This window comes from Myotis nattereri, assembly GCF_964212035.1.
Source record: "Myotis nattereri genome assembly, chromosome: 11".
Classification (NCBI taxonomy): Eukaryota; Metazoa; Chordata; class Mammalia; order Chiroptera; family Vespertilionidae; genus Myotis; species Myotis nattereri.
The window spans coordinates 73,806,477-73,830,795 of NC_138086.1; the positions used below are offsets into that span (position 1 = coordinate 73,806,477).

The 24,319-nt window shown below is 41.3% G+C and overlaps 2 protein-coding genes across 4 annotated transcripts in view; one reads left to right on the top strand and one right to left on the bottom strand.

Annotated features, from left to right (window-relative positions):
* Nucleotides 1–321: 321 nt before the first annotated feature.
* MPLKIP (M-phase specific PLK1 interacting protein) lies at nucleotides 322–2,203 on the bottom strand. The gene is made up of 2 exons (XM_081102133.1): nucleotides 1,814–2,203; nucleotides 322–836 (listed from the first exon to the last, which is right to left on the bottom strand). Exons 1-2 carry the CDS (start codon nucleotides 2,147–2,149, stop codon nucleotides 636–638), a joined length of 537 nt encoding a protein of 178 aa, XP_080958259.1. The 5' UTR covers nucleotides 2,150–2,203; the 3' UTR covers nucleotides 322–635.
* A 1,110-nt stretch (nucleotides 2,204–3,313) lies between these two features.
* SUGCT (succinyl-CoA:glutarate-CoA transferase) overlaps nucleotides 3,314–24,319 on the top strand; it is a 554,158-nt gene continuing 533,152 nt past the window's right edge. For 2 of the 3 annotated variants that reach the window (XM_081101832.1, XM_081101833.1), the window contains exons 1-6: nucleotides 3,314–3,492; nucleotides 11,325–11,376; nucleotides 12,007–12,080; nucleotides 17,166–17,251; nucleotides 17,758–17,808; nucleotides 23,043–23,163. In XM_081101832.1, the coding sequence (XP_080957958.1) occupies nucleotides 3,396–3,492; nucleotides 11,325–11,376; nucleotides 12,007–12,080; nucleotides 17,166–17,251; nucleotides 17,758–17,808; nucleotides 23,043–23,163 (481 nt within the window). In that variant the 5' untranslated portion in view covers nucleotides 3,314–3,395. The remainder of the gene's footprint in view (nucleotides 3,493–11,324; nucleotides 11,377–12,006; nucleotides 12,081–17,165; nucleotides 17,252–17,757; nucleotides 17,809–23,042; nucleotides 23,164–24,319) is intronic. The other variant, XM_081101831.1, reaches the window with a different exon arrangement.

Sequence of the window (24,319 nt, forward strand, 5' to 3'; positions counted from 1 at the left end):
ATAAGGGTTCAAAACTCTTTACTTAAGCTTGAGTTTCTGTGGCTTCCAGTCAAGTTCCGATGCATTTTAACAAAAGCATTACAGAAAATATGCACAGAAAACAATGGTTATAACAGACAGGAACAGAACTCTCCTTTATTCTCTTCCTTGACCCCTCTTTCCCTAGGTGAACAAATATTGAACTGTCTATAGCTCAAAGGATGGTTTATTAATTTATTTTCAAAAGTAGTAGGCAAAATATTTACTTACGAATTCTGATGACAAAGCATTAATTTAATACTTCTATTCCTTTAGCATATGACAAAAGCACAATATAGCTAGGAAGACAAAATGTTTTATTTTAAAACACTGGAAAAACATTAAAAGACAAATGCCCATTATATCACCAAGAATGTTAAATAGTTGGAAACTGCAAATCTTCTAAAATGTGGTAGGCACTTTCAGAGAAATTTTGCAAATTATCCTACCATATTTCTTTTCTCATACCCACAATATTTGACATGATGAAAAATACCAAGAAGACTCAACTAATTATTCAGTCAAAGTCACCATGTCAGGGTTCAACTCAGGCACACAAGTGAGTTTTGTCCAAGATGTTCCTGACACATGAAGCTTCCAGTTGAATTTCAGAAATGTTAACAAAAGTATCTTCCTTTTTTGCCTGTGAATGTTTGAGTATTGCTGTACTGTTGGCTTATGTCCACTACAGACACTGGTTCTAGGCCAGCCCAAGGGTCTTCAAGCATTGAAGGTTTGAAATAACTTTCCAACTCATTAGACATTCTTTTTTCTCTACCACGCCCTGATCCAAAGGGTGTAGATGTCCTTGGAGAACCCTTTAGGAGAAAAATCATCAGTTAAAAAAAACATTTCCTAGGGATGACTGGTACTTTCGAAAAGGTCGTAAGGGTCACACTGCCAGTTTCAAGTTGATGTGCCTTAGAAGCCAAATATGTCCAATTGCAAACTCCATCTGTATTTAATCTAGTGTTTTTGTTTTTAAAATGTATTTAAACCAACTTGGTATGCTCTTCTGTTATTAATTCCATGCTCACTGTCACCTCAAAATACTTTGGGTTTTCTAACTCTGCAGAACTACCAACTGGTGGTGAAATTAAGAAACAATTGTATTTCATTTTTCCCCCCCTCAAAATGCCCCTATTTTCTGGGGGGATTTAAAACTTGTAAACCCTACAGCTTAAAGATTTCTAGAACCTTCCCATCTTCATTAGCTCTGGATTTAAAGGGACGGGGTTGCCTTAGCGTAAGCAAAGATGCCAAGGCATCGAGTACACGCGAGTTGCAAGCCGCCAATCCTGCACCCACCGGAAGCCCCCGCTCCCGCACCCGCTCTCACTGCGGGGAACAGGAAGCGGCCGCCAGCACCGAGCCTCCCCTGACAACACCTGGGGCGGAAGCCAGTGCGGTTCGCAAACAAAGCCGGGGAAGGAAAGGGGGGGAGGGTGCAGGAGCTAGGACCCTGCAACCGAGCCGACCGCGGTGCTGGGAGCCGGAGCGCCGCGCCTGGAGGCCGCTCGGCATAAATGCACTGAAACGGGCTGACGAGACCTCCGACAACGGAGAGAGGCCTGGGGGCAGCCGAGGGCTCTAGAAAGAAAGGCTTTGCTCGGGGAACCTGGAGACCGTTACTTAACTTCTCTGAGCCTCAGTTTATTCGTCTGCCAAGAGGGGCTACCAAGCGATAGTCTCACCTCACAGAGGATCGAAAAATAAAAAATAATCCACGGACAGGGATTACTGGTACCGTGCCTGCCATACAGTAAGAACTCCGCCAACGCTGGCCATGTGTTACCTGGGGGTGGGCCTGCTGCCCCGGGGAGTAGCCGAATTGCTGCTGGGACCCCGCGGGGGACCTGGAGTAGGAGCCAGGGTAGCCGCCAGGGGACGGAGACCCGAACCGGCCCCCGGGGAAGCTGCCGCCGTGTCGCGGAGAGTGGCTGCTCCCATAGGGCCTACACCGGGGCCCGAACGACGGCGTGTGATGCGGGCTCCCGTACCCGTCCCGAGGGGAGGGAGGCCGCGGCCCGCCTCCGCCCGGGGTACCCCGGTAGCTGCTCCCGCTGCTCCAACCTCCTACCCCCGGGCCGGGGTAAGGAGGAGTCGGGGGTCGGAAGTTCTGTCGGTGCATGTCGGCAGAGGAAGGCCTCACTCCCGCGTCCCCGGAACTGTCTGAACTGAGCCACCGGGGAGAGCTGGTGGTCCCATACCAAAGCAGTCCCCCGGCTGCCGGAGCCGCACAGCACATTGGTTCCGGCTCCCCAAAGGTTCCGCTAGGGGCAGGGGAACAAGTGGGGCAGTATTTATTTCTATTGATTTCAGAGAGGAAGGGAGCGGAAGAGAGATAGAAACATCAATGATGAGCGAGAATCATTGATCGGCTGCCTTCCGCACGCCCCACACTAGGAATCGAGCCCACAACCGGGCACGTGCCAGGAATGGAACCGTGACCTCCTGGTTCAGAGATGGACGCTCAACCACGGAGCCACGCCGGGCGGGTTATTTAATGGGGTAAAGAACCAGCGAATTAAATAAAGGCAGGAGGAAGAAGAGGACACTAGAGAGGCCGAACGCCCGGCTCGGAAACCGCCTGTACAGTCTGGCGGCGTCTGGTCGGGGCAGCTGGTGGGACACCTGCCCAGCCAGTGACGCGAGCGGGTGAGCTCCGCCCCGCGCTCCCGCCCCTGCCCGGGCGGGGAGAGCTCCGCCCCGCGCTCCCGCCCCCGCCCAGGCCGGGTGAGCTCCGCCCCGCGCTCCCGCCCCCGCCCAGGCCGGGTGAGCTCCGCCCCTCGCTCCCCCCCACCCCCGGGCGGGGAGAGCTCCGCCCCGCGCTCCCGCCCCCGCCCAGGCGGGGTGAGCTCCGCCCCTCGCTCCCCCCCACCCCCGGGCGGGGAGAGCTCCGCCCCGCGCTCCCGCCCCCGCTCAGGCAGGGAGAGCTCCGCCCCGCGCTCCCGCTCCCGCCCAGGCCCAGGCGGGGAGAGCTCCGCCCCGCGCTCCCGCCCCCGCCCAGGCAGGGAGAGCTCCGCCCCGCGCTCCCGCCCCCGCCCAGGCCGGGTGAGCTCCGCCCCGCGCTCCCGCCCCCGCCCAGGCAGGGAGAGCTCCGCCCCGCGCTCCCGCCCCCGCCCAGGCCGGGTGAGCTCCGCCCCGCGCTCCCGCCCCTGCCCAGGCCGGGTGAGCTCCGCCCCGCGCTCCCGCCCCCGCCCAGGCCGGGTGAGCTCCGCCCCGCGCTCCCGCCCCCGCCCAGGCGGGGAGAGCTCCGCCCCGCGCTCCCGCCCCTGCCCAGGCGGTCCCGGCGGCGGGGGGCGTTCCCTGCTGCTGCAGGTCGCGCGAGCGCCGGGCTCACTCCCGCTGGGACCGCGGTGTCTCAGAGGCTCGAGATGCTGGCTGCGCTGGCGCGGGTGGCTGCTCTGCGGAGGACCGGCTGTGTGTGCGGCCCGGGCGGCAGGAGGCAGCTGTGGACCCCCCCGCAGTCAGGTACCCCCACAGCTCGGGCTGGGCGGCGAAGCGCACCTCGCCCCAGCCTCCAGCCTCCGGCGGCGCCCGGAGCCAAGTGCCCGAGCCTTCCCGAAACTCCTGCTCGCCCCGCCGCCCGCCCTCCGGGCTGTCCGCCTCCCCGCGCCCGGGCTCGGGGCCTCGGGGCTGGCGTCGTCCGCTCCACGGCCGCCCCAGCTGCCCTGCGTGCGGCCCGGGGCTGGGAGCTTCCCGCTGCTGGTCCGCCCCCCGCTCCGCCCTGGGTTACCCGCTCTCTCCTTCTCCTTTAAATAACTTTAACAGTGTGCACCCGCATTTCAGAAGGGGGTGCAGAGTGCATCTCTAACTTGGAGAGTCTCTGCAAACAACTGCCGGACTTTACCCCCCTTTTGGATTAGCAGGCGAGGGAGGTGGCTAGGAAGCAGGAGGACTGATTTTCAGAGAACAAAATTTGGCCAACGCGCTCAATTATCGTTTCACAGACTTTTCGTTATAAAGAAAAATGTGATAAATCAAGAACGACACCCAATGTATAATAAAATACGCCTTTGTATCAGACAGCTGTCCCGGAATTTGTTTGGGATTCGAAATTTAAATTGGCCACAGTTGTGTAGAACGTTCTTTACTCTTGCAGAATTTGGGGTTATAGTCGCAGAAACCTTGAAACCAGCTTGTAGGAAACAGTCTTAAAGTGTTGGCGGCGGGAATGTCACCAGGTGTTCGACTCCTGGGGTCCCTGGGCCTGGGTTCAGCAACCTGGGTCCTTGCGTTCTGGCTAAGAAAGAATTCAGAGGCCAGACTCAAGACGCAAACTATCCGGTAACCTTTATTTATAAAATCACAGAGGTGGGAGAAGTAATTCATAGAAGAAATACGCTTCAGTTATAGCGGCAAAGAAAGGGCCCTGGGAGCTTAGAAGGAAGGAAGGTAACGGTAATGAGCCTGGCAGCGGGGGGATGGTGAGGGGGAGGGAGAAGGTGGAGGCAATGGCCTGCTCCAGGGAAGGAGAGGCAGTGGGTCCCCTGTCCTGTGGGTTTTAAGGGTAGAGCTTTTAGGCGAGGTCCCAGGGGAAGATCTCAATAGACTGTTCAACATCTTTCCAGGTATCCTTTCGGGGTCAGGGTCTCCACTGATTGATGGCTGGGCGCCAGGGCAGGGAGTCATTATTCAGTGTAGTTGGTCCTGAGGTCCGTGGGGCATTGCTTGTCTGTGTGGTTTTGCTGCTTTTCTGAGCTCGGAGCTGAAATGCAACTGAGGCCTAGATGTTATCTCAAGGGAAGAAGGGTCAGGGAGTCTAAACCACGTGACCAGTGATATGCTAGGGGGCAATGGTCACCCTGGGAACGAGGTGACACCCTAGAATTGTCCTTTGCTAGGTACCCCCGGCTATTCCCCCCCCTCCCTCCCCCCGACCTCTGTACCTGCCCCATGGTCCTTGCTCTCCTCATGTGTCTAACCACCTACCACAAAAGAACTTAAACTCATTCATTCTTTGCCTCATGGATAGCCTGTGCTTTTCAGCCTATACATGTTCTTGCAGCTGCCACTCCTCACTCTGTTTTGCAACATGCCTAGCCTAGAGTGTTAACGTAAGAAACATTTAAATAATTTTTTTTTTTTTTAGTTTATTGGAGCATAGTACTGGAAGTCCTAGCTAAAACAATCAGGCCAGAAGAAGAAATAAAAGGCATCCATGTTGGAAAGGAAGCAGTAAAACTTATTATTTGCAGATGACATGATACTGTATATAGAAAACTCTAAAGATTCCATAAAAAAAACCCTACTAGAACTTACAAGTAAATTCAGTAAAGTAGCAGGATACAAAATAAATATCTAGAAATCAATTGCGTTTTTATATACCAATAATGAATTATCAGAAAGGGAAACTAATAAAACAATTTTATTCACAATTGCTTCAAAAAGAATAAAATACACAGGGATACATTTAACCAAGGATAGAAAGGACTGGTACTTGGAAAATTATAAGACACTGAGACAAGAAATTGAAGAAGATACAAATAAGTGAAAGCATATACCATGATCATAGATAGAATTAACATCATTAGAATGTCCTTACTACCCAAAGCAATCTACAGATTCAGTGCCATTCCTATCAAAATGCCAATGGTATGTTTCACAGAACTAGAACAAAAGTTATATGGAACCACAAAAGGCTCCAAATAGTAACAGCAATCTTGAGAAAGAAGAACAAAGTTGGAGGAATCACGCTACCAGATATGTAACTATACTACAAAGCCATAGTAATCAAAACAGTGTGGTACGGCAAGAGAGCCCAGAAATAAACCCAAGCCTTTATAGCCACATTAATATTTGACCAAGGAGGGAAAAACATACAATGTGGTAAATGGTATTGGGAAAATTGGACAGATGCATGTAAAACAACAAAACTAGACCACCTTCTTACACCAAACACAAGAATAAACTCAAAATGGACTAAAGACTTGAATGTTAGACTCAAAACCATAAAAACCCTGGGAGAAAACATAGGCAGTAAAGTCTTGGATATTTCTTGTAGCAATATTTTTTCTGATATATTTCCTAGGGCAAGAGAAACAAAAAGGAAAATAAACAAATGGTACTACATTAAACTAAAGTTTTCCACAGCAAAGGAAACCATCAACAAAATGAAAAGACAACCCACTGAATGGGAGAACGTATTTGTCAGTACATCTGATTAAAGGTTAATATCTGAACTTTATAAAGAACTTACAAAACTGAACACCAACAAACCCCCCAAACAATCTAATTTTTAAATGTATAAAGAACCCGAATAGACACTTCTCCAAAGAGGACATGTAGATAGCCAATAGACATATGAAAGGATGCTCAATGTCACTAACCATTGGAGAGATGCAAATTAAAACCAGAATGAGATATCATCTCACACCTGTCAGAATGATTATCATCAATAAATAAACAAAGACGTGTTGGCGAGGATGTGGAAAAGACAACCCTTGTTCACTGTTGGTGAGAATACAGACTGGTGTAGCTACTGTGGAAAGCAGTATGGAGTTACCTCAAAAAATTAAAAATGGAACTACCTTATGACCCAGCAATTCCACTTTTGGGAATTTATTTGAAGAAACCTGAAATACTAATTCAAAAGAATATATGCACCCATTGTAGCATTATTAACAATAGGCAAAATTTGGAAGCAGCCCAAGTGTCCATCAGTAGATGAGTGGATAAAAAAAGCTGTGGTATGTTTACACAATGGTATACTACTCTGCTGTAAAAAGGAAGAAAATTTCTCCTTTTGGGAGAGCGTGGATGGACCTGGAGAACATTATGCTAAGTGAAATAAGCCAGTGAGAGAAAGACAAGTACCATATGATTTCACTCATGTGGAATTTAATGGACATACTGAACTAACAAGCAAAACAAAGACAATCTCATAGATAGAGAGCAGGCAGACAGCTCTGGAGTAGGGGTGGGTGTAAAGAGGTGGTGGAGGGGTAATGGTGGGGAGGGGAGGGGGATTGAGCAAAAAAGAAAAGAGAGAAAGTACTCATGGACATAGACAACAGTGTGGTGATTACGAAGGGGAAGAGGGTATGGGGGGATAAATGATGATGGAAAAAATAAAAAAATTGTTTTTGCCTTGGGTTAATCTTGGGTTAATTGATTTCAACTAACTATTTATAGAGTACTTAGTATGTATAAAGCTTAGTGATCATCAGTGCAAAAGTACAAAATGGATAGGAGATAAATACTGTATAAATAATAAGAACCCAAAGCTGAATAAAGTGAATGTCTTAAGAACAACAACAACAACAACAACATCTATGAGTTAAAGTCACAGAAATAATACCCAGTTAGAAAATAAGAAATAAATTCATTGAGAACTGGCAATTTAATGGGGACTTGAAGCATGGGTAGGATTTTAGCAAATGATGTTGGGAAAAAGTATATAATGAGAAGGAAGGAACATAAATTAGAGCTTAGAGGAGAGATAGATACAAGGGTAAATTCTTAGGCAAACATTTCAGTACTAGAGGCCCGGTGCATGAATTCGTGCACAGGTGGGGTCCCTAGGCCTGGCTGCCGATCAGGGCCAGGCCAATTGGGGCCTGCTGGCCACGGGGAGGGATGGGGCGCAGGACTTGGCTGCCAGCTCCACAGAGGGAGCTGGCCTTTGGCCCCCCGGGAAAGGGATCCACCACCACCTAATCCCGGTTCCCTGTCCCAGCCCAGGGCTGAAGGTGACGGTCACCAGCCAGCGTGGAAGCAACAAACGCCAGCTGCCAACACTGCTGGCCGGCTGTGGGAGGTTGGCTGTGGGGGCGCACTGACCACTAGTGGGCAGCTCCTGTGTTGAGCATCTTCCCCCGATGGTCAGTGCGCATCATAGCGACTGGTCGACCGGTTGTTCTGGTCATTTAGTCCTAATGATTGCTTAGGTTTTTATATATATAGATGAACATAGCATAGGATCAACTCTGTGGTATGTTGGCAATTTCCCATTTCTTCAGACCTCTTTTGGAATGTCTGGTTCTGCTGTTTGCTTTAGTTCAAAAGCCATTCCTTGAATGTTCACGAAGTAATCAGCGCTCTAAGTCACTCACAGAGATAACTGTTCTCTTTTACTATTCTCATTAGAATCTTGGAGTGGTCTGCTCAGAAAACTGGAGCATCTTTCTGATGTTGTCTTTGTATAGTTTCCCTTTTCATTTCTCCGTTGAAGATGAATGTTTCAAAGAATCCAAATAATGCTTGTGAAAATATACTCCATCTTAAGGGAAAGTGAAAATCACGCCTGGCTCCAAAAAGCTCTGGAAATGTCAGAATTTTCTGTGTATGGCAGTAGCTGGGACGTACCCACTTCTACAGGCCTCTCTCCCAGCCCACTTAGTGCCGCAGGAACTAATGAAGTCCATTAAAAAAATGTATCGAACATCCCTGGCTGAGTGGCTCAGTTAATTGGAGCATTGTCTGGTACACCAAAATGGTGTGGGTTTGATTCCTGGTTAGGGCTTATACCTAGATTGGTGGTTTGATATCTCTCTCTAAATCAATAAAATCATATCCTCAGGTGAGGATTTAAAAAAAAAATGTATTGAACCAATTAGTTTCATCATTTTTCTTCATAAGTTCAGCCTGATCTGAACTTTGTAAGCCATTTGACTGTAATTTGATTTTGTGACTTAATGTTGATGTTAGATATGCAGTGAATTAATGAGATAATTGCCAACCTATCTTCTTTTCTTTTTTAATCCTTACCGAGGACATGTTTTTTAATTGATTTTTTGAAAAGAAAGAGGAAAAGAGAGAGAAACATTAATGAAAGAGAGAAACATCACACACACGACTGGGACCAGCTATAGGGTTTGAACCTGCAAACCAGGTGTGTGCCCTGACTGGGAATCAAACCCGCCATCTTTCAGTGCATGGGATGATGCATCAGCCAACTGAGCCACACTGTCCAGGGCTGTCTTCTTATTTTTAAAGCTAATGGGTGAAAAGAAAAAGGAAATACACAGATGATTGTAAATTGTTTAATAAACTTTAAAAAATCATTTTTTCTTCCTGTCTTAAATGTAGAACAAATATGTAGAGGTCTTTATTGTTATTTTTTTGTTAGAACTTTTTTCTTGTTTAGTTTACTTTTTATTTTATTTTTTTAAAATATATTTTTATTGATTTCAGAGAGGAAGGAAGAGGGAGAGAGAGAATCATTGATCAGCTGCATCCCCCATGCCCCCTCATCAGGGACCAAGTCTGCAACCTGGACATGTGCCCTTGACCGGAATCCAACCCGGGACCCTTCAGTCCGCAGGCTGACGCTCTATCCACTGAGCCAAACCAGCTAGGGCTGTTTGGTTTACTTTTTATTTGTTTTTTAAAGGCTGTATATTTTTAGAGCAGTTTCAGGTTCACAGGAAAATTGAGAGGGAGTTACAGAGATTTCCCATATATTCCCTATCCCCACACATGCACCGCCTCCTCCAGAGGGTACTTTTGTTACGATTGATGAACCTGCATTTTTTTTTTTTATTGCTTAAAGTATTACAAAGGGTATTACATACGTGTCCATTTTATCCCCCCGCCCTAGACAGTCCCCCAGCCTCCCCCATCCCCCAGTGTCCCATGTCCATTGGTTATGCTTATATGCATGCATACAAGTCCTTTAGTTGATCTCTTACCCCCCTACCTCCTGCCCCCCAACCCTCCCCGGCCTTCCCGCTGCAGTTTGACAATCTGTTTGAGGCAGCTCTGCCTCTGTATCTATTATTGTTCAAAAGTTTATAATGGTCTCTATTATCCATGAATGAGTGACATCATGTGGTATTTTTCCTTCATTGACTGGCTTATTTCACTTAGCCTAATGCTCTCCAGTTCCATCCATGACGTTGCAAATGGTAAGAGTTCCTTCCTTTTTAGAGCAGCATAGTATTCCATCGTGTAGATGTACCACAGTTTTCTAATCCATTCATCTACTGATGGGCACTTAGGCTGTTTCCAGATCTTAGCTATGGTGAATTTGTGCTGCTATGAACATAGGGGTGCATATATCCTTTCTGATTGGTGTTTCTGGTTTCTTGGGATATATTCCTAGAAGTGGAATCACAGGGTCAAATGGGAGTTCCATTTTCAGTTTTTTAAGGAAACTCCATATTGTCTTCCATAGTGGCTGCACCAGTCTGCATTCCCACCAGCAGTGCACAAGTGTTCCTTTTTCTCCACATCCTCTCCAGCACTTGTCGTTTGTTGATTTGTTGATGATAGCCAGTCTGACAGGTGTGAGATGGTACCTCATTGTTGTTTTGATTTGCATCTCTCGGATGATTAGTGACTTTGAGCATGTTTTCATATGTCTCTTGGCTTTCTGAATGTCCTCTTTTGAAAGGTGTCTATTTAGGTCCTTTGTCCATTTTTTGATTGGATTGTTTATCTTCCTTTTGTTAAGTTGTATGAGTTCCCTATAAATTTTGGAGATTAGGCCCTTATCAGATATGACATTGGCAAATGTGTTTTCCCACACAGTGGGCTTTCTTGTTGTTTTGTTGATGGTTTCTTTTGCTGTGCAGAAGCTTTTTATTTTGATGTAGTCCCATTTGTTCATTTTCTCTTTAGTTTCAAGTGCCCTAGGAGCTGTATCAGTGAAGAAATTGCTTCGGCATATGTCTGAGATTTTGTTGCCTTTTGATTCTTCTAAAATTTTTATGGTTTCCTGTCGTACATTTAAGTCCTTTATCCATTTTGAGTTTATTTTTGTGTATGGTGTAAGTTGGTGGTCTAGTTTCATTTTCTTGCATATATCTGTCCAATTTTCCCAACACCATTTATTGAAGAGACTATCTTGGCTCCATTGTATGTTCTTGCCTCCTTTGTCAAATATTAATTGAGCATATTGGTGATGAACCTGCATTGAAACATCATAATCACCCAAAGTCCATGCTTTATATTAGGGTTCACTCTTGGTGATGTACATTCTTCGGGTTTGGAAAAATGTATAGTTACACATCTAACATTATCGCATCATATAGAGTATTTTCAGTGCCCTAAAATTCCTCTGTGCTCAGCTTATATATCTCTCCACTTCTTACTTTTTATTTTTCAAACTATTGCAAGTGTAGCTGGTGACTTAATTAATTGTGAATAATCTGGGATTGGAGGTTTTAATTTTTACAAATTGACTTAATTGGATCAGGTCAAGATTTCCGTGTTACATATAAAGCAGAAATAGTGTAAAAGAAAAACATTTTCTTTTGGTAGTAATAGAAATTGCTCAATACACAGTATGAAGAATTCTTGATTCTTTCCCCTGAAAATTAGTAATCAATACTCTTCAAGTGTTTTCTGTGTTTTGGCAGATACTGACAATGTGAAGCCATTGGAGGGTATAAAAGTTCTGGATCTAACAAGGTTTGTATTGGCCTATCTGTTTTTTGGTGGTTGAGTTTTAACTTCTCAAAAAATATTCATCTTTTATATTACAAGAGGGTGCTTATATGCTTAGTATCTAAATTTTGGAAAGAAAAAAATTCCTGTAATTTTATCATTCTAAATGACAATTAGTATAATACTTATGCATTTCTTTCCAATCTGCATATTTAAATATATTTTTAAAAACAAATATTTGAACCATATTGAAACGATAGTTTTACTCATATTTTAAATATAATGTTATATTTTTAATGTTTTCCTGTCATTCAAAAAATCAATAAAAATATACAATATTATATAGTTGTCACAAAATTAATCATCCCTCAATATTTCACTATTATAAGGTAGGTTTCCTATTACATACATCTTTGTCTCAGTAATCTTTTAACTTCTTCCTTAGGATAGAATTCTGGAAGTAGAATTACTACATCCAAGGGAATATACTTTTTAAAACTCTTGATACATATGGCCAAATTACATTTTGGACAATTTTATCAATTTTAATTCTTGCTGTCATTATATAAGCTTATCTGTGTTGATGGACTATTAAGAAAATTAGTATAAAAATCTTCAAGGTGGTAATTTATATATCATTGTTTAACATTGTAGAGTATTGGCAGGACCTTTTGCTACGATGAATTTAGGAGATCTTGGAGCAGAAGTTATAAAAGTGGAAAGACCAGGTAAAATTATTGCTACCTTTTAAACATAAAAACAAATGAATAAGTATTTTTAATAGTTTAAAAAATGTCCTCATACCTGCATATGGGATGAAGAAAGAATTGAAACGAAATGATTTTCTCTTCTCCATTCCTTATTTTCTTCTGGACCTAGACTAATCATCTCTTTTTATTCTTTTAAAAAAATATTTTTATTGATTTCAGAGAGGAGCGGAGAGGGAGAGAGAGAGATAGAAACATCAATGATGAGAGAGAATCATTGGTTGGCTGCCTCCTGCACACCCGACACGGGGATTGAGCCCGCAACCCGGGCATGTGTCCTGACTGGGAATTGAACTGTGACCTCCTGGTTCATAGGTCGGCACTCAGCCACTGAGCCACGCTGGCCAGGCTCCACAGATTAAGGCCTAAGCCAGGTCTTTCACACACGTGTGAAAGCCTCTGGTGGAAACTGAGATGCCAACACTTACCAGAGTGCCAAGCACATATATAAGCACTTTGCCTATATTAATTTATTTAATCTTTACATTACCCTTATGGGCTGATGTTATTATTATTCCTAGATTATGAATGAGAAGACAGAGACACGGAGAGATAAAGCAATTCATCCAAAGTCACACAGCTAAGAAGGGATATCCAGGCACTCAGGTCTGGTTCTGGCTCTGCTTAGGCCCACACAAGCCTTACTGTTGAGACTGAGATTGGACTGAGCCTGGCCACACTCCCTCCTGTGGGATGAAAAAGAAATCAAAGTCTCGGAAAAAAGAAACCCAAATACCCTAACCTATTAATTTTTTTTCTATTTTTAATAAACACTTTTCCATTTTATAATTTTAAAGATTTTTAGGGAAAACACCTAAGCTTTGTTTTTGTTTCTCATCTGACATCTTTCCGGTTCTTTTTCCCCCCCTTTGTCCATCAAATAAATGCTCTTTGTGTATACAATTCTCACTTTTATTTGGTATCTTCTTAGCATTTTGGTGTTCAGTTCATGCTATTATAGACACTTAGAAAAGCGTCATGTTGTGTGCCCTTTCCTCCAACAAGAGCTCAGAGCAGAGTCTGTGTTCTCTGTGTCCTCTGCATCCTATCTAATAAAGAGGGAATATGCTAATTGACCCTCATGCTGTTGCAAAGATGGTGGCACCCACAGCCAATAAGGAGGGAATATGCTAATTGACTGCCCCACCTTTGCTGTTGCAAAGATGGCAGCACCCACAGCCACAAGATCGCCAGCAGGAGAGGGCAGTTGTGGGCGATCAGGCCAGCAAGGGAGGGCAGTTGGGGGGGACCAGGCCTGCAGGGGATGGCAGTTGGGGGGGATCAGGCCTGCAAGGAAGGGCAGTTGGGAGGGACCAGGCCTGCAGGGGAGGGCAGTTGGGGGTGACCAGGCCTGCAGGGGAGAGCAGTTAGGGGCGATCAGGCCAGCAGGGGAGGGCAGTTAGGGATGACCAGACCAGCAGGGAGCAGTTTGGGGTCGATCAGGCTGGTAGGGGAGTGGTTAGGGGGTGATCAGGCTGGCAGGCAGAAGTGGTTAGGGGCAATCAGGCAGACCGGCAGGCGAGCGGTTGGGAGCCAGCAGTCTTGTATTGTGAGAGGGATGTCCGACTGCTGATTTAGGCCCAATCCCCATGGGCAGTCTGCAGTTGGACATCCCCTGAGGGGTCCCAGATTGGAGAGGATGAAGGCTGGGCTGAGGAACACCCCCCAGTGCACGAATTTTGTGCACCGGGCCTCTAGTCATCCTATAAAAAGCTTTTCTGGGAAGGTTTCAAAAATTAGCATTATTACTTATTCTTCAAGATCTAATCCTTATAGATTTGAAACAGAATTCCCAAATCAGTGAAAATGGTCTAGTTTTGAATTGCACGCATGTATCTATAAGACAAGGGACTAATTTTATAATTATATCAGCTTATTAATTCGCCATAGTGATTAAATGGTATGAAGTAGAATGCTCGATTTGGAAGATTCAACTTTTTGCTAAATACATCTACTTAGGAGGCAAAGCAGTTAGCAGAAGATTTTTGATCAGCATGGGGACTCTCTCTCTATATATAAAAGGCTAAGTGACCATCCAACTGGCCAGTACCTATGATGCACACTCACCACCAGGGGGCAGACGCTCAATGCAGGAGCTGCTGAGCTGCGGTGATTTGGCAGCAGTGGTTCTCAGGTGACACACCCCGGACCAGAGAGGAGGGAGCCCGATTTCTTGCAGGGCCGTGCGATTTCATCTCCAGCCATGGGTTATGTTGTTGCTGGGGCACTGTGGGCCCTGAATCTGGTTTACTGCACACTTGCGTTTGCGTTCCACACCCTATTCAATAGCAACTTTGCAGAGTGCCCTCTCCCACTCTAGATCCCCCTGGGGGATGTCAGAGGACCGGTTTCGGCCCGACCCCCACAGGCCAGGCCGAGGGACCCCACCTGCCAGAGAGACCTTGCTCACTCCGAAGACACCCTCCTAGCTGTGGTGCCACCCAGGTGCAGCAGGCTGGGGAGGGACCATGGGAGGTTGGCTCCAGGGTGTGTCTGGCCCATCTGTCTCACCCAGTCCTGCCCTGCCAGCCACCACCGGGGACCGCCTGCATTAGTCCCTGCACCAGAGCCAGTGCAGTGAGCTGGACGACCCGAGCGTGAGTTTTCTTTCGTTTTTCTCCCCTCCCCCACCCACCCTCACTCTGCAGATGCCCTTTGAGCTGTGGCGCCGCCCCAGGAATTCTAATTAATTTCCTTTCAATGTGCATGAATCCACTAGTATTATATATTACTAAAGGCCTAATGCACGAAATTTGTGCAAGGGGCTTGGCACTCTCAGCCCCGGCTGCCTTGGCCCTCGCAGCCCGGCTGCCTCATGGCCCGGCAGCCCCACAGTCCCGCTCACTGGTTGTTCCGGAAGGTTGTTCCTGAAGGTTGTATCACAGTCGCCATCCGGTCTAATTAGCATATTAGCTCTTTATTACGTAGGATTACATTTATCTGACTTTGTTTATCAGGCTCCATCCAGGTGGTAGAAGAGCCTGGTAAATTCTGCTTTCCAGAGGTAATACTTTATTTATCCAGCCATTGATGTTTACTGCTTTTAGGCTTTGCTGGATACATGCTGAAAAATGTTTACTTTCTAGCTAAACCTATTTTCCAGGTTCCATAAAACTTCTAATTTCCACATTGCTATCAATTTCAATACCACAGCACTTTCTGATTTCAACCACTGGGTCTTCCATTTTAGATAGAGCATCTGATCTAATTTCTCTTGCTATTTCAGTGTATCAGTAGATGAAATATTTGTATCTACATTAATTTTAGAAATTGTAGGAATTGTTATTTTTTATTTACTTAGGCCTATTTTCCCTTTGTGCCTTTTCCTTCCCAAGGTGGGGGACACCTTCCTTTGTCTGGGCCTTTATTATGTCTCATAGCCATTCATTTTCTATCAAGCTTCATTCCCAGCAGGTGCTCATCATTGTTTTTCCGACTGATTTATCTCTTTCTTTTGCCCAACACATTTTAGTGTGCATATTATATATACTTAATTGTTTTGGGTTTTCAAAATAGTTACTCAACACAAATATGAAGGACAATGACTTGGCAGTATTTTCAAATTTCAGTAGAGAACTAGTCGCTTTTTGTGTCCAGTTCTTTCATTAAATAAAAGTTGGTTGTAGTTTGCTGACTTAGATTTTTATTTGTGTAATCAAAGAGTATATCAAGTTCAAGTATATATATTTTTTCTTTTTTGAGAGTTAGTCAGGGAGTGTAAACTATATGCCTGCAGGGCCAGGCAGGTAACCTAAATGAGTGACAATGGACTGTGTATGGCAGCAAATAATGCTGCTGATATTCCAGGACTGTCCTAAATAGGTGGCGATGTGAAGGTAGGGATGTTGGTTTTTTGTTCACTGCTGTGTGTACTTTCCAGAGAGCAGAGTCTGTGACATTGCAGGGACCAATAAGTATTTGCTCAGTGAATGAATGTGCTAAAATATCAATTAAGACCATCTGAATTTTTAAATATATTGGGACCCTCAAACTATAAAAAATTAAATAATTGAGTCTATTATTTACCTCTGTTTCTTTTTTTTCTGAATTCCAAAGGGCTGTGTCTATTTTTCTTGGTCAATTTCAGTAAAGTCTAATGGACTGTTAGATTAATGATATCATTAAAATGAGATTGGAATTTAAGCTTTAACATATATTCACAAATTCTTTTTGGGAGGTTCGTGATAAATACTTTAACTGCAATTACATAGTTGTTTAGTCACTTATATCAATATTTAATCAGAAGTTATATTATAAAAATTATAAGTGATACTGTTTTTTGCCATTTAATTGCTTATCCAGTTTCTGAGTTCTATGTATGTTGTCTGTCAGTTGCTTACTGTGCAAAGAAAACTTTTTCCTATAACTCCATAGTGTCTGAATCAAACACAAAGACATTTCAGAATCCCTTGAAGTAGATGTCCAGAATAAAATACCCTATTTTTGATGTTTTTTAAACTTTTACCTTGAGGCAAGACGTAGAATAAAATTTTATTCTAACATAGTGTTTTAAACTAGCTGAATTTGCTGTTCAGTAACTTATTTTGCTTCTTCTAATGTGTTGTTGCTACAGAATTTTTATATAGTGTATTTAGTATAGGCTCACATGCCATTGCATCATGTCATTTTATCACTTATCATTATTCTGATTTAAAAAATATTTAACAAACATCTTTTGCAGTCAACATTTTCTTTGCACATTTAATGCCAACACACAGACTGAATTGCTTGCCAAAAACTGAGTGTAATTTTTCCCCCCTCAAATTTGCCATTTATTAAATGTAAAGACTGCTGGTAGGATATTTCCTCCTGGATTTTGACTTTCAGGGATGGATTTTAGTGAAAAGATAGGAAAGATTTAGTGATTAACATTTACAGGTAAGGAGTTTAGACAGTTCTAATGGGCTCCTCTACATTGTTAATTCCACTTAACAGAACTGATTTGTTCAGTCATCTGTGAATGCATATGATGAGTGAGACTGTTGGTCTAAAATGTCTCATGATGTTTCACAGTTGGAGATTAATAAGTCATACTATTACTTTCAGGAGCTGGTGATGATACACGAACTTGGGGACCACCTTTTGTGGGGACAGAAAGTACTTATTTTCTCAGTGTAAATCGAAATAAAAAAGTAAGAATATAATTTTTTTCTGCTTTCTTTGTGTAATTCTCTTATAAAAACAAAACATTTGATATCCTGGTTTGTTTGTTTTTACCCTTTTCTGTAGATGTAATTAATATTTTAAATAAGGTGAAATTTTATTCATTCGACAGTTACAAATAGAAACAATAGAGCTTTTTACTAATCTTCCCTACTAACTTAAAACAAGAATTGATAATGGAAATAATTTTATTAAACTTATTAAGTGGTTCTTTACATTTGTTATTATTTTGGAGATTGATAACTGCCTAAAAGTGGGTATTATAATTTGAAGCATTTTTACTGTAATCCTTGCTACATTCTAACATATCTAAATTGCAAATAAAATAAGTAAAGATGATTTAAATATTTCTTCAGGAGGAAAATACATTTGCTTTAAGAGGAGAATCTATGGTATGATTTGCTCCCTTATTGAACTGTTATTATTAACAAAGAATTTTATGATACCATTTTAATATACATATTTTAATTTTTAGAGTATAGCTGTTAATATCAAGGATCCAAAAGGGGTGAAAATCATCAAAGAGGTACAGTATACTCAATGAAAGGCATCTTACCACTGGGGTTGTAATTAGGGATTTGAGCAACAGAGTAAAAGTGTTTTAAAACTTTATTTAATTGACAATCTGTAATCTTTTTGTACATGCCATTTAAGAATTTAACTTTTACTTTTATAGTAAGTATAATTTGCTTTATAATTTCTTTTATATTGTGTATAATGTTTCTTCACACTGTGAAGGTAGGTATTCCATTGTAGTACTGGCTGCTATTGACTGAGTGCCTCCTCTGTATCAGATCTTAGGCTTGAGCACTTTACTTACATTATCTTCTCAAATCCTTAGAATACATGAGGTGTTACTAGTAGAGTCTTCATTTCACAGATGTGAAATGAGTCTGATGGGGCTTAAGTGATGCTGTAAAGATCACATAGCTAGTAAAAGGAGGAGCTGAAATTTTGAACCCTGGGTCATGTTATTGGCCAACACTTTTTCTTGTTAATCCTCACCAGAAGATATTTTTTCCACTGATTTTTAGAGAGAGTGGAAGGGCCCTTCATTCTCAGGCACTTCTTTTTATCTTCTCTGTAGTTATTATTATTACTAGTGACCTGGTGTGTGAAATTGTGAGGCCCCGCCCACGGCCCCCCCTTGAAACCCTAACCTCTCTACCTAGAGCTTGAGTGCGCCTGGCCACACCCCCGCCCCCTACATTCTTCTCTGGCTGCTTCAAGCCCCACCTTTGGTCCTGGGAGTCGCTTCAGGCTGGTCCTGCCTCCTCTGGGTGCCTCCCTACTTTCGCCCTGTCTCTGGAGCAACACGGCGGCTTCCCCCCACTGCACACGCACACGCAGCCTCCTGCTGATCGGTCGTTATGGTGTGAGGGTGTCATGACTATTAGCATATTAGCTCTTTATTATATAGGATTATATATCTAAGGGATTGTTCTTTCCTTAATTCTTCTCTTTCTGCTCTGTGTTTCTTAGTTTCATCTCCTACTTCTTTGCTTTTATTTCAGGATATTCTGATATTTTATCTAGTCAAGGTTTCATGTTTGATTGAACAGATACGGCACCATTTCAATAGGGCTTCTCAATGGGGCAGTGTTGGGTGGAATTCATAACTCTTACTACTAAGACATTTGAACATTTTAGGCCAATATGTATCATTCTGACCAAAATAAATGAATTGCTGGGACTTCCTTTTCATGCTCCTTGGGTCTTGCCAGTGTCCACCACACTATAACAATTTTAAATTACATTTCATTGTGGGCTTGATTTCTCTAATTGTTAACAATAAAGTACATTTCAGCTCATAATAAACTTTGGTTGTCTGGAGACATTATTCATGCCTATGGGTTTTAGCTAGTTATATCACTTAAAAGTTATGCTTCTTACAGCCTAGAGGAAAAATTATTTTTGCCTAGTTTTTTTTTATTCTTAAGGGCATGGATTTCTTTTTTGACCTTAAGAATAGTAAAATAACATCTTTACTAGTATTCAGACCTTGGCGGCTATTATGGCTAATATAATGAGTCTACATTATAGAAATGGTTCCAAAGTATTATACCAACCCAACAGTGGATATGTGAGAGCCCCCCAAAATGTGACTCCTTTGTCAAGTAGGTTAACCAAAAACAGGTTGTGTGGAAAACAAAACTCTGCTTAAAAAAATCTATGTGGAGCCTGGTATTTCCATGGCAATATGATATGATAACTTTCTAACATGTTATCTATATTTCAGATACTTTTCCATGTTAGTTGACAGTCACACTATCCATACTGTGTCTATAGAACAATGTGATTGGTTTTGTTTTCCTCCAACATTATACTGTGAAACATAAAACATAACAAAAACATTGAAAGATGCAACAATTTTAACATTTTGCTATATTTGCTTATTTACATATGTATTCATATGTGTATGCATATGTTTATGTGTGTATTTTTGAACCATTTGAAAGTAAGTGGAAGATGTTATGAAACTTTGTCCTTAAATCCTTCAGAATACATCTCCTACAGATAAGGATATTCCTTGACATAATATTTAAAAATTATTTTATGATTTTTTAAACTCATAAATATGGTTACATTATCATTATCACTTTCTCCTCTACTCTGATGTTGCTCATCCATTCTGTTCCTAAGTTACACCTAATAAAGAGAACTCAGAATTTGGTACGCTATATTTCAAATTGATTTTAGTTCTTATTTTACTCTGTGCCTGGAAGGAAGAATTAGTTTTTCCCTTTCAGAAAGAAAGAGATGGTGGGTTCTCTAAGTCACAATTTTTTTTTTTTAAATTTTGGGCAACATTCTAGAAGAGGTTATTTGGTAATTTGTGAGCAACTTGATGAGGCAGAGGTGATCAGCAGTAAAAGTGGGAACCAGTCTTTTTTTTTTTTTCTTCTTACTTTACTTTCTAGTAGATTATTAAGTCAGGGAATCCAGTAAACAAATTTCATCTCTACTGGAGCAGTTAACTTGCATAATACTTGAAGGTAATGTGGAGATCAGTGTAACTCAGAAGTTTTCTGATGGCTCTGATTTTAACACTGTTGTGTTTAGAATTTTTATGAATGACTTTGCTAAAGCTATAGGGAACATACATGGTATTGAAATGGGTGAACATCCTCAAACAAGAGAGGGAGAGGTAATATTTTGTATGACACATTCACTAAGAATATCTATCTAGTAAGTAGCTAGTTTTTATTTATTTAAAATAAACATTTATAAAATGGAGAAAAGGATAATTTCTGCCCTATATCCTTTTCCAGGGATATTTTATCAATAAATATCAAAATGCATATATATAGAGTTCTTGGGTATCATAAAAAAAACTACTGGGTATCTTTATCAGGAGAAATCTTTAGCTCTTAAACTCAACTTTTGCATACTTTTTTATCACATTGTACTCTCAGACTGCATGTTACTTTGAGTACATTTTTAGTTAAAAATAGTTTTTCTTGTTATATAAGTTATAACTATTCATGGGCAAAAGGATTAATATTTTAGCATATCATATAAAATGTCTTTACATCCTTGAATACCAATTTTTCTCCCCCAAACATGAGATAATACCATGTACATTGTTTTTTTATCTGATTTTTTTGTTAATTAAAATATTTTGAATACTTTCCTACTAGTATAAGTTATTCATTATATTTATATTTGTGTTTTGTGGAAACAGTGAATTTGTGCTCCATCTGGATACTTTATATGGATTGAGTTGTGATTTAGAATCCCATAGAAGTCTAAAAAATGCAAATACCCTGCATTGTTAAAAAATTTGTTTTTATTGTGGTAAAATATATACAATGAGAATTTCCATTTTAATAATTTTCAAGTTCACAATCAAGTGGCAGTAATTACATTTAGTGTACAACCATCTATCTGTTTCTAAAATATTTCATCACTCCAGGCAGTAACTCTGTATACATTAAGTAATAATTCTCCACTTCCTTCTCTACCCAGTCCCTAATAATCTTTTATCTATTTTTTGTTTCTGATTTTTCCTATTCTGGATATTTCATGTAAGTGAAATTATACGATATTTGTACTTTTTTGTCTGGTTAATTCACTTAGCATAATACTTTCAAGGTTCATTCATGCTGTAGCATGTATAGAAACTTTTAATAGCTAATAATATCCCACTTTATGGATGTATCTGTCTGTTGTTGGACAGGAGGTGTTTCCACCTTTTGGCTACTGTGAATGGTGCTGCTATGAACATTTGCAAACAAGTATTGGTTTGAGTCCCTGTTGTCAATTCTTTTGGGTATGTGCCTATGAGTGGCATTGCTGGGTCATATGGTAATTCTATATTTAACTTTTTGAGGAACTGACATGAGTTTTTTAAAACAAAAAATAATTTATTAGGTGTCATTTGCGTAAGGTACTATTTTATGCACCATGCAGAAATATGACCAGTGTAAAAGCCTAGGTGTGCTTGATATAGTTTGTCTTCTTTAGTGCCTGCAGGAGTGCCTTGTAAGTAGTAAATAGAGGCTCAGAGAAATATTGTGGAATAAATTGATGTGTAAATATAGATTTGTGTTGTATTTCATACTAACCCCTGCTGTCCCTCCAAATCCCCAAGCAATACTTTGTAGAAAATTAATAATAAATAAATGTATATTTATTGGGATTCTCCCTGGAGCATGCTACATGGAGTTGCCCACAGGAGAAACAGGTCAAATGGTAATTGGCACCTAAAATTCGGAAGAGATGCCTATGCTTGAAACTTGGGGTGCATGCTTAAGCCTTCCTATCTTAACATATTTATCATTCCTCCCTAGTTGGTGGTCAGTGAGGCTCCTGGTGCATCTGTGTCAGGAGCTCAGGAGGATGACAGCTTATTTCCTTAAATGTGTCCTAAGTTCTTCCCTCCCCCTGAATTTGGTTGTCAGGCAATTCCGTATACACAGTCCCAATTTGGTGATACAGTAATTGCATTCAATTTTTAATATATTTTTATTGATTTCAGAGACGAAGGGAGAGGAAGAGAGAGACAGAAACATCAATGATGAGAAACAATCATTGATCGGCTGCCTCCTGCACGCCCCAGCCTGGGGATCGAGCACACAATCTGAGCATGTGTCCTGCCTAGGAATCGAGCCGTGACCTCCTGGTTCATGGATTAAGACTCAACCATCAGCCATACAGGGTGGGCTGTTTCAGATAGTTATTGATACACTGGGTTACAGTTTAATAGTTTAAAAAATGGTTAACTTAATGTATTTAACACACTGGAAAGAAAGCACCTGAAAAGTTTGAGAAGATGTAAGAAGCATGTTTACATGTGCTTATATGTGTATGTTGTAATGAGGAATATCACATAATAAGGATGGAGAAATAATAGAGTCATTATATTTAGTTTTTTAAGGGTTTAAAAGATGTTTTTCATGTATTTTCTTTACTTATATTCTAATTTTTCTACCTCGACATCTGAAAATATATTTGCACCATGTAGCCTAGATATTCTTTTACATTTAACATAAGCAGAATCCATTTAATACTATGGTGTTTACTGAAAACTTTAATAGTCATTGTTTTACTGGCAGTAAGATCTCAAGTATTTGACCAGAGCCATTTTGTTGATCTAATTCTACTTTGTAATTCTACTTTTCCTGTGCTTTTTGTATGGACTATTATAAAAATGAGGGTCAATTTTGTTTACTGAAATTAGAATTCTATAATGTGCGGATTTGTTAAATGTTTGACAGCCATTTAAGAAATCTGATTCATCTTCACCTCTTCCTTCAGCTTGCAGCTGTGTGTGATGTATTTGTGGAAAACTATGTCCCTGGCAAACTCTCTGCAATGGGCCTGGGATACGAAGAGATAGACAGAATCGCTCCTCACATCGTCTACTGCTCCATCACAGGTATTTCAGGACCGCATACTCGCCAGGGATAGATTTTCCAGTTTCTGTAAGAAACCTCTTACTAATGTTCGTTTTCTTCATGCGATTCTGCTCTTCTTCCCCTCCCAAGACATTTTAGGTTCCTGAAAAGTAACCTTTAAAAACATTAACTTAAATGAACATCTTTTTTCACGTATGTATCGGCAATTTAAATTTCTGTGAATTGTCTGTCTATAATTTTTTATTTTGCAGACATTTTCAAAGTACTATTAACTCATATAGAATTACACTTGAAATGTTAATAGCCTTTAAGATAATACAAGAATCCAACATATCTCTTCAATATATTCAAAAGTGCTAAGCCAAGGAAAAGAGTGCTATAAAGTCTCTCAGTTTTTTCAGCCTTTGTAGTGACCTTCCTGTGTGTGTGTGTGTGTGTGTGTGTGTGTGTGTGTGTGTGTATGAATGTGTGTGAATTTAGGTCAAAGAGGAAAACAGTCATAATATATGTTAGTTTTACATATTTAATAAGCATAATACCACATTTTTTTGGTTTCATTATTTTATGGTTGAATAATATTCCATTATTTTATGTACTACATCTTCTTTATCTAATTGTCTATTGATGGGCACTTTGATTGTTTCAATATCTTGGCTATTGTAAATCACGCTTTAATGAACATAGAATTGCATATATCTTTTTGAATTCGTGTTTTGGAATTGTTTTGATAAATACTCAGAAATGTAATTGTTAGGGCATCTGATATGAGTATTGCTACCCTAGCTTTTTTTTCATTTCCATTTGCGTGAAACATCTTTTTTCATTCCTTTACTTTTAGTCTGTGTGCCTTTTAATTGGAAGTGGGTCTTTTTTAGACAGCATATGTATGGGTCCTGTTTTTTTTATCCATTTAGCTATCCTATGTCTTTTGATTGGAGCATTTAATACATGTACTTTTAAAGTGATTATTGACAGGTACATAGTTATTGTCATTTTATTGTGATATTTATTTTCTCTCTCCCCTTCTTCTTCTTCTAAAAGAAGTCCCTTTAACATTTCTTATAATACTGGTCTGGTGATGATGAACTACTTTAGCTTTTTCTTGTCTATATATCAATATGAGATCAGGTTTAAAAAAATGTTTTTATTGATTTTAGAGCGAGAGGGAGGGAGAGG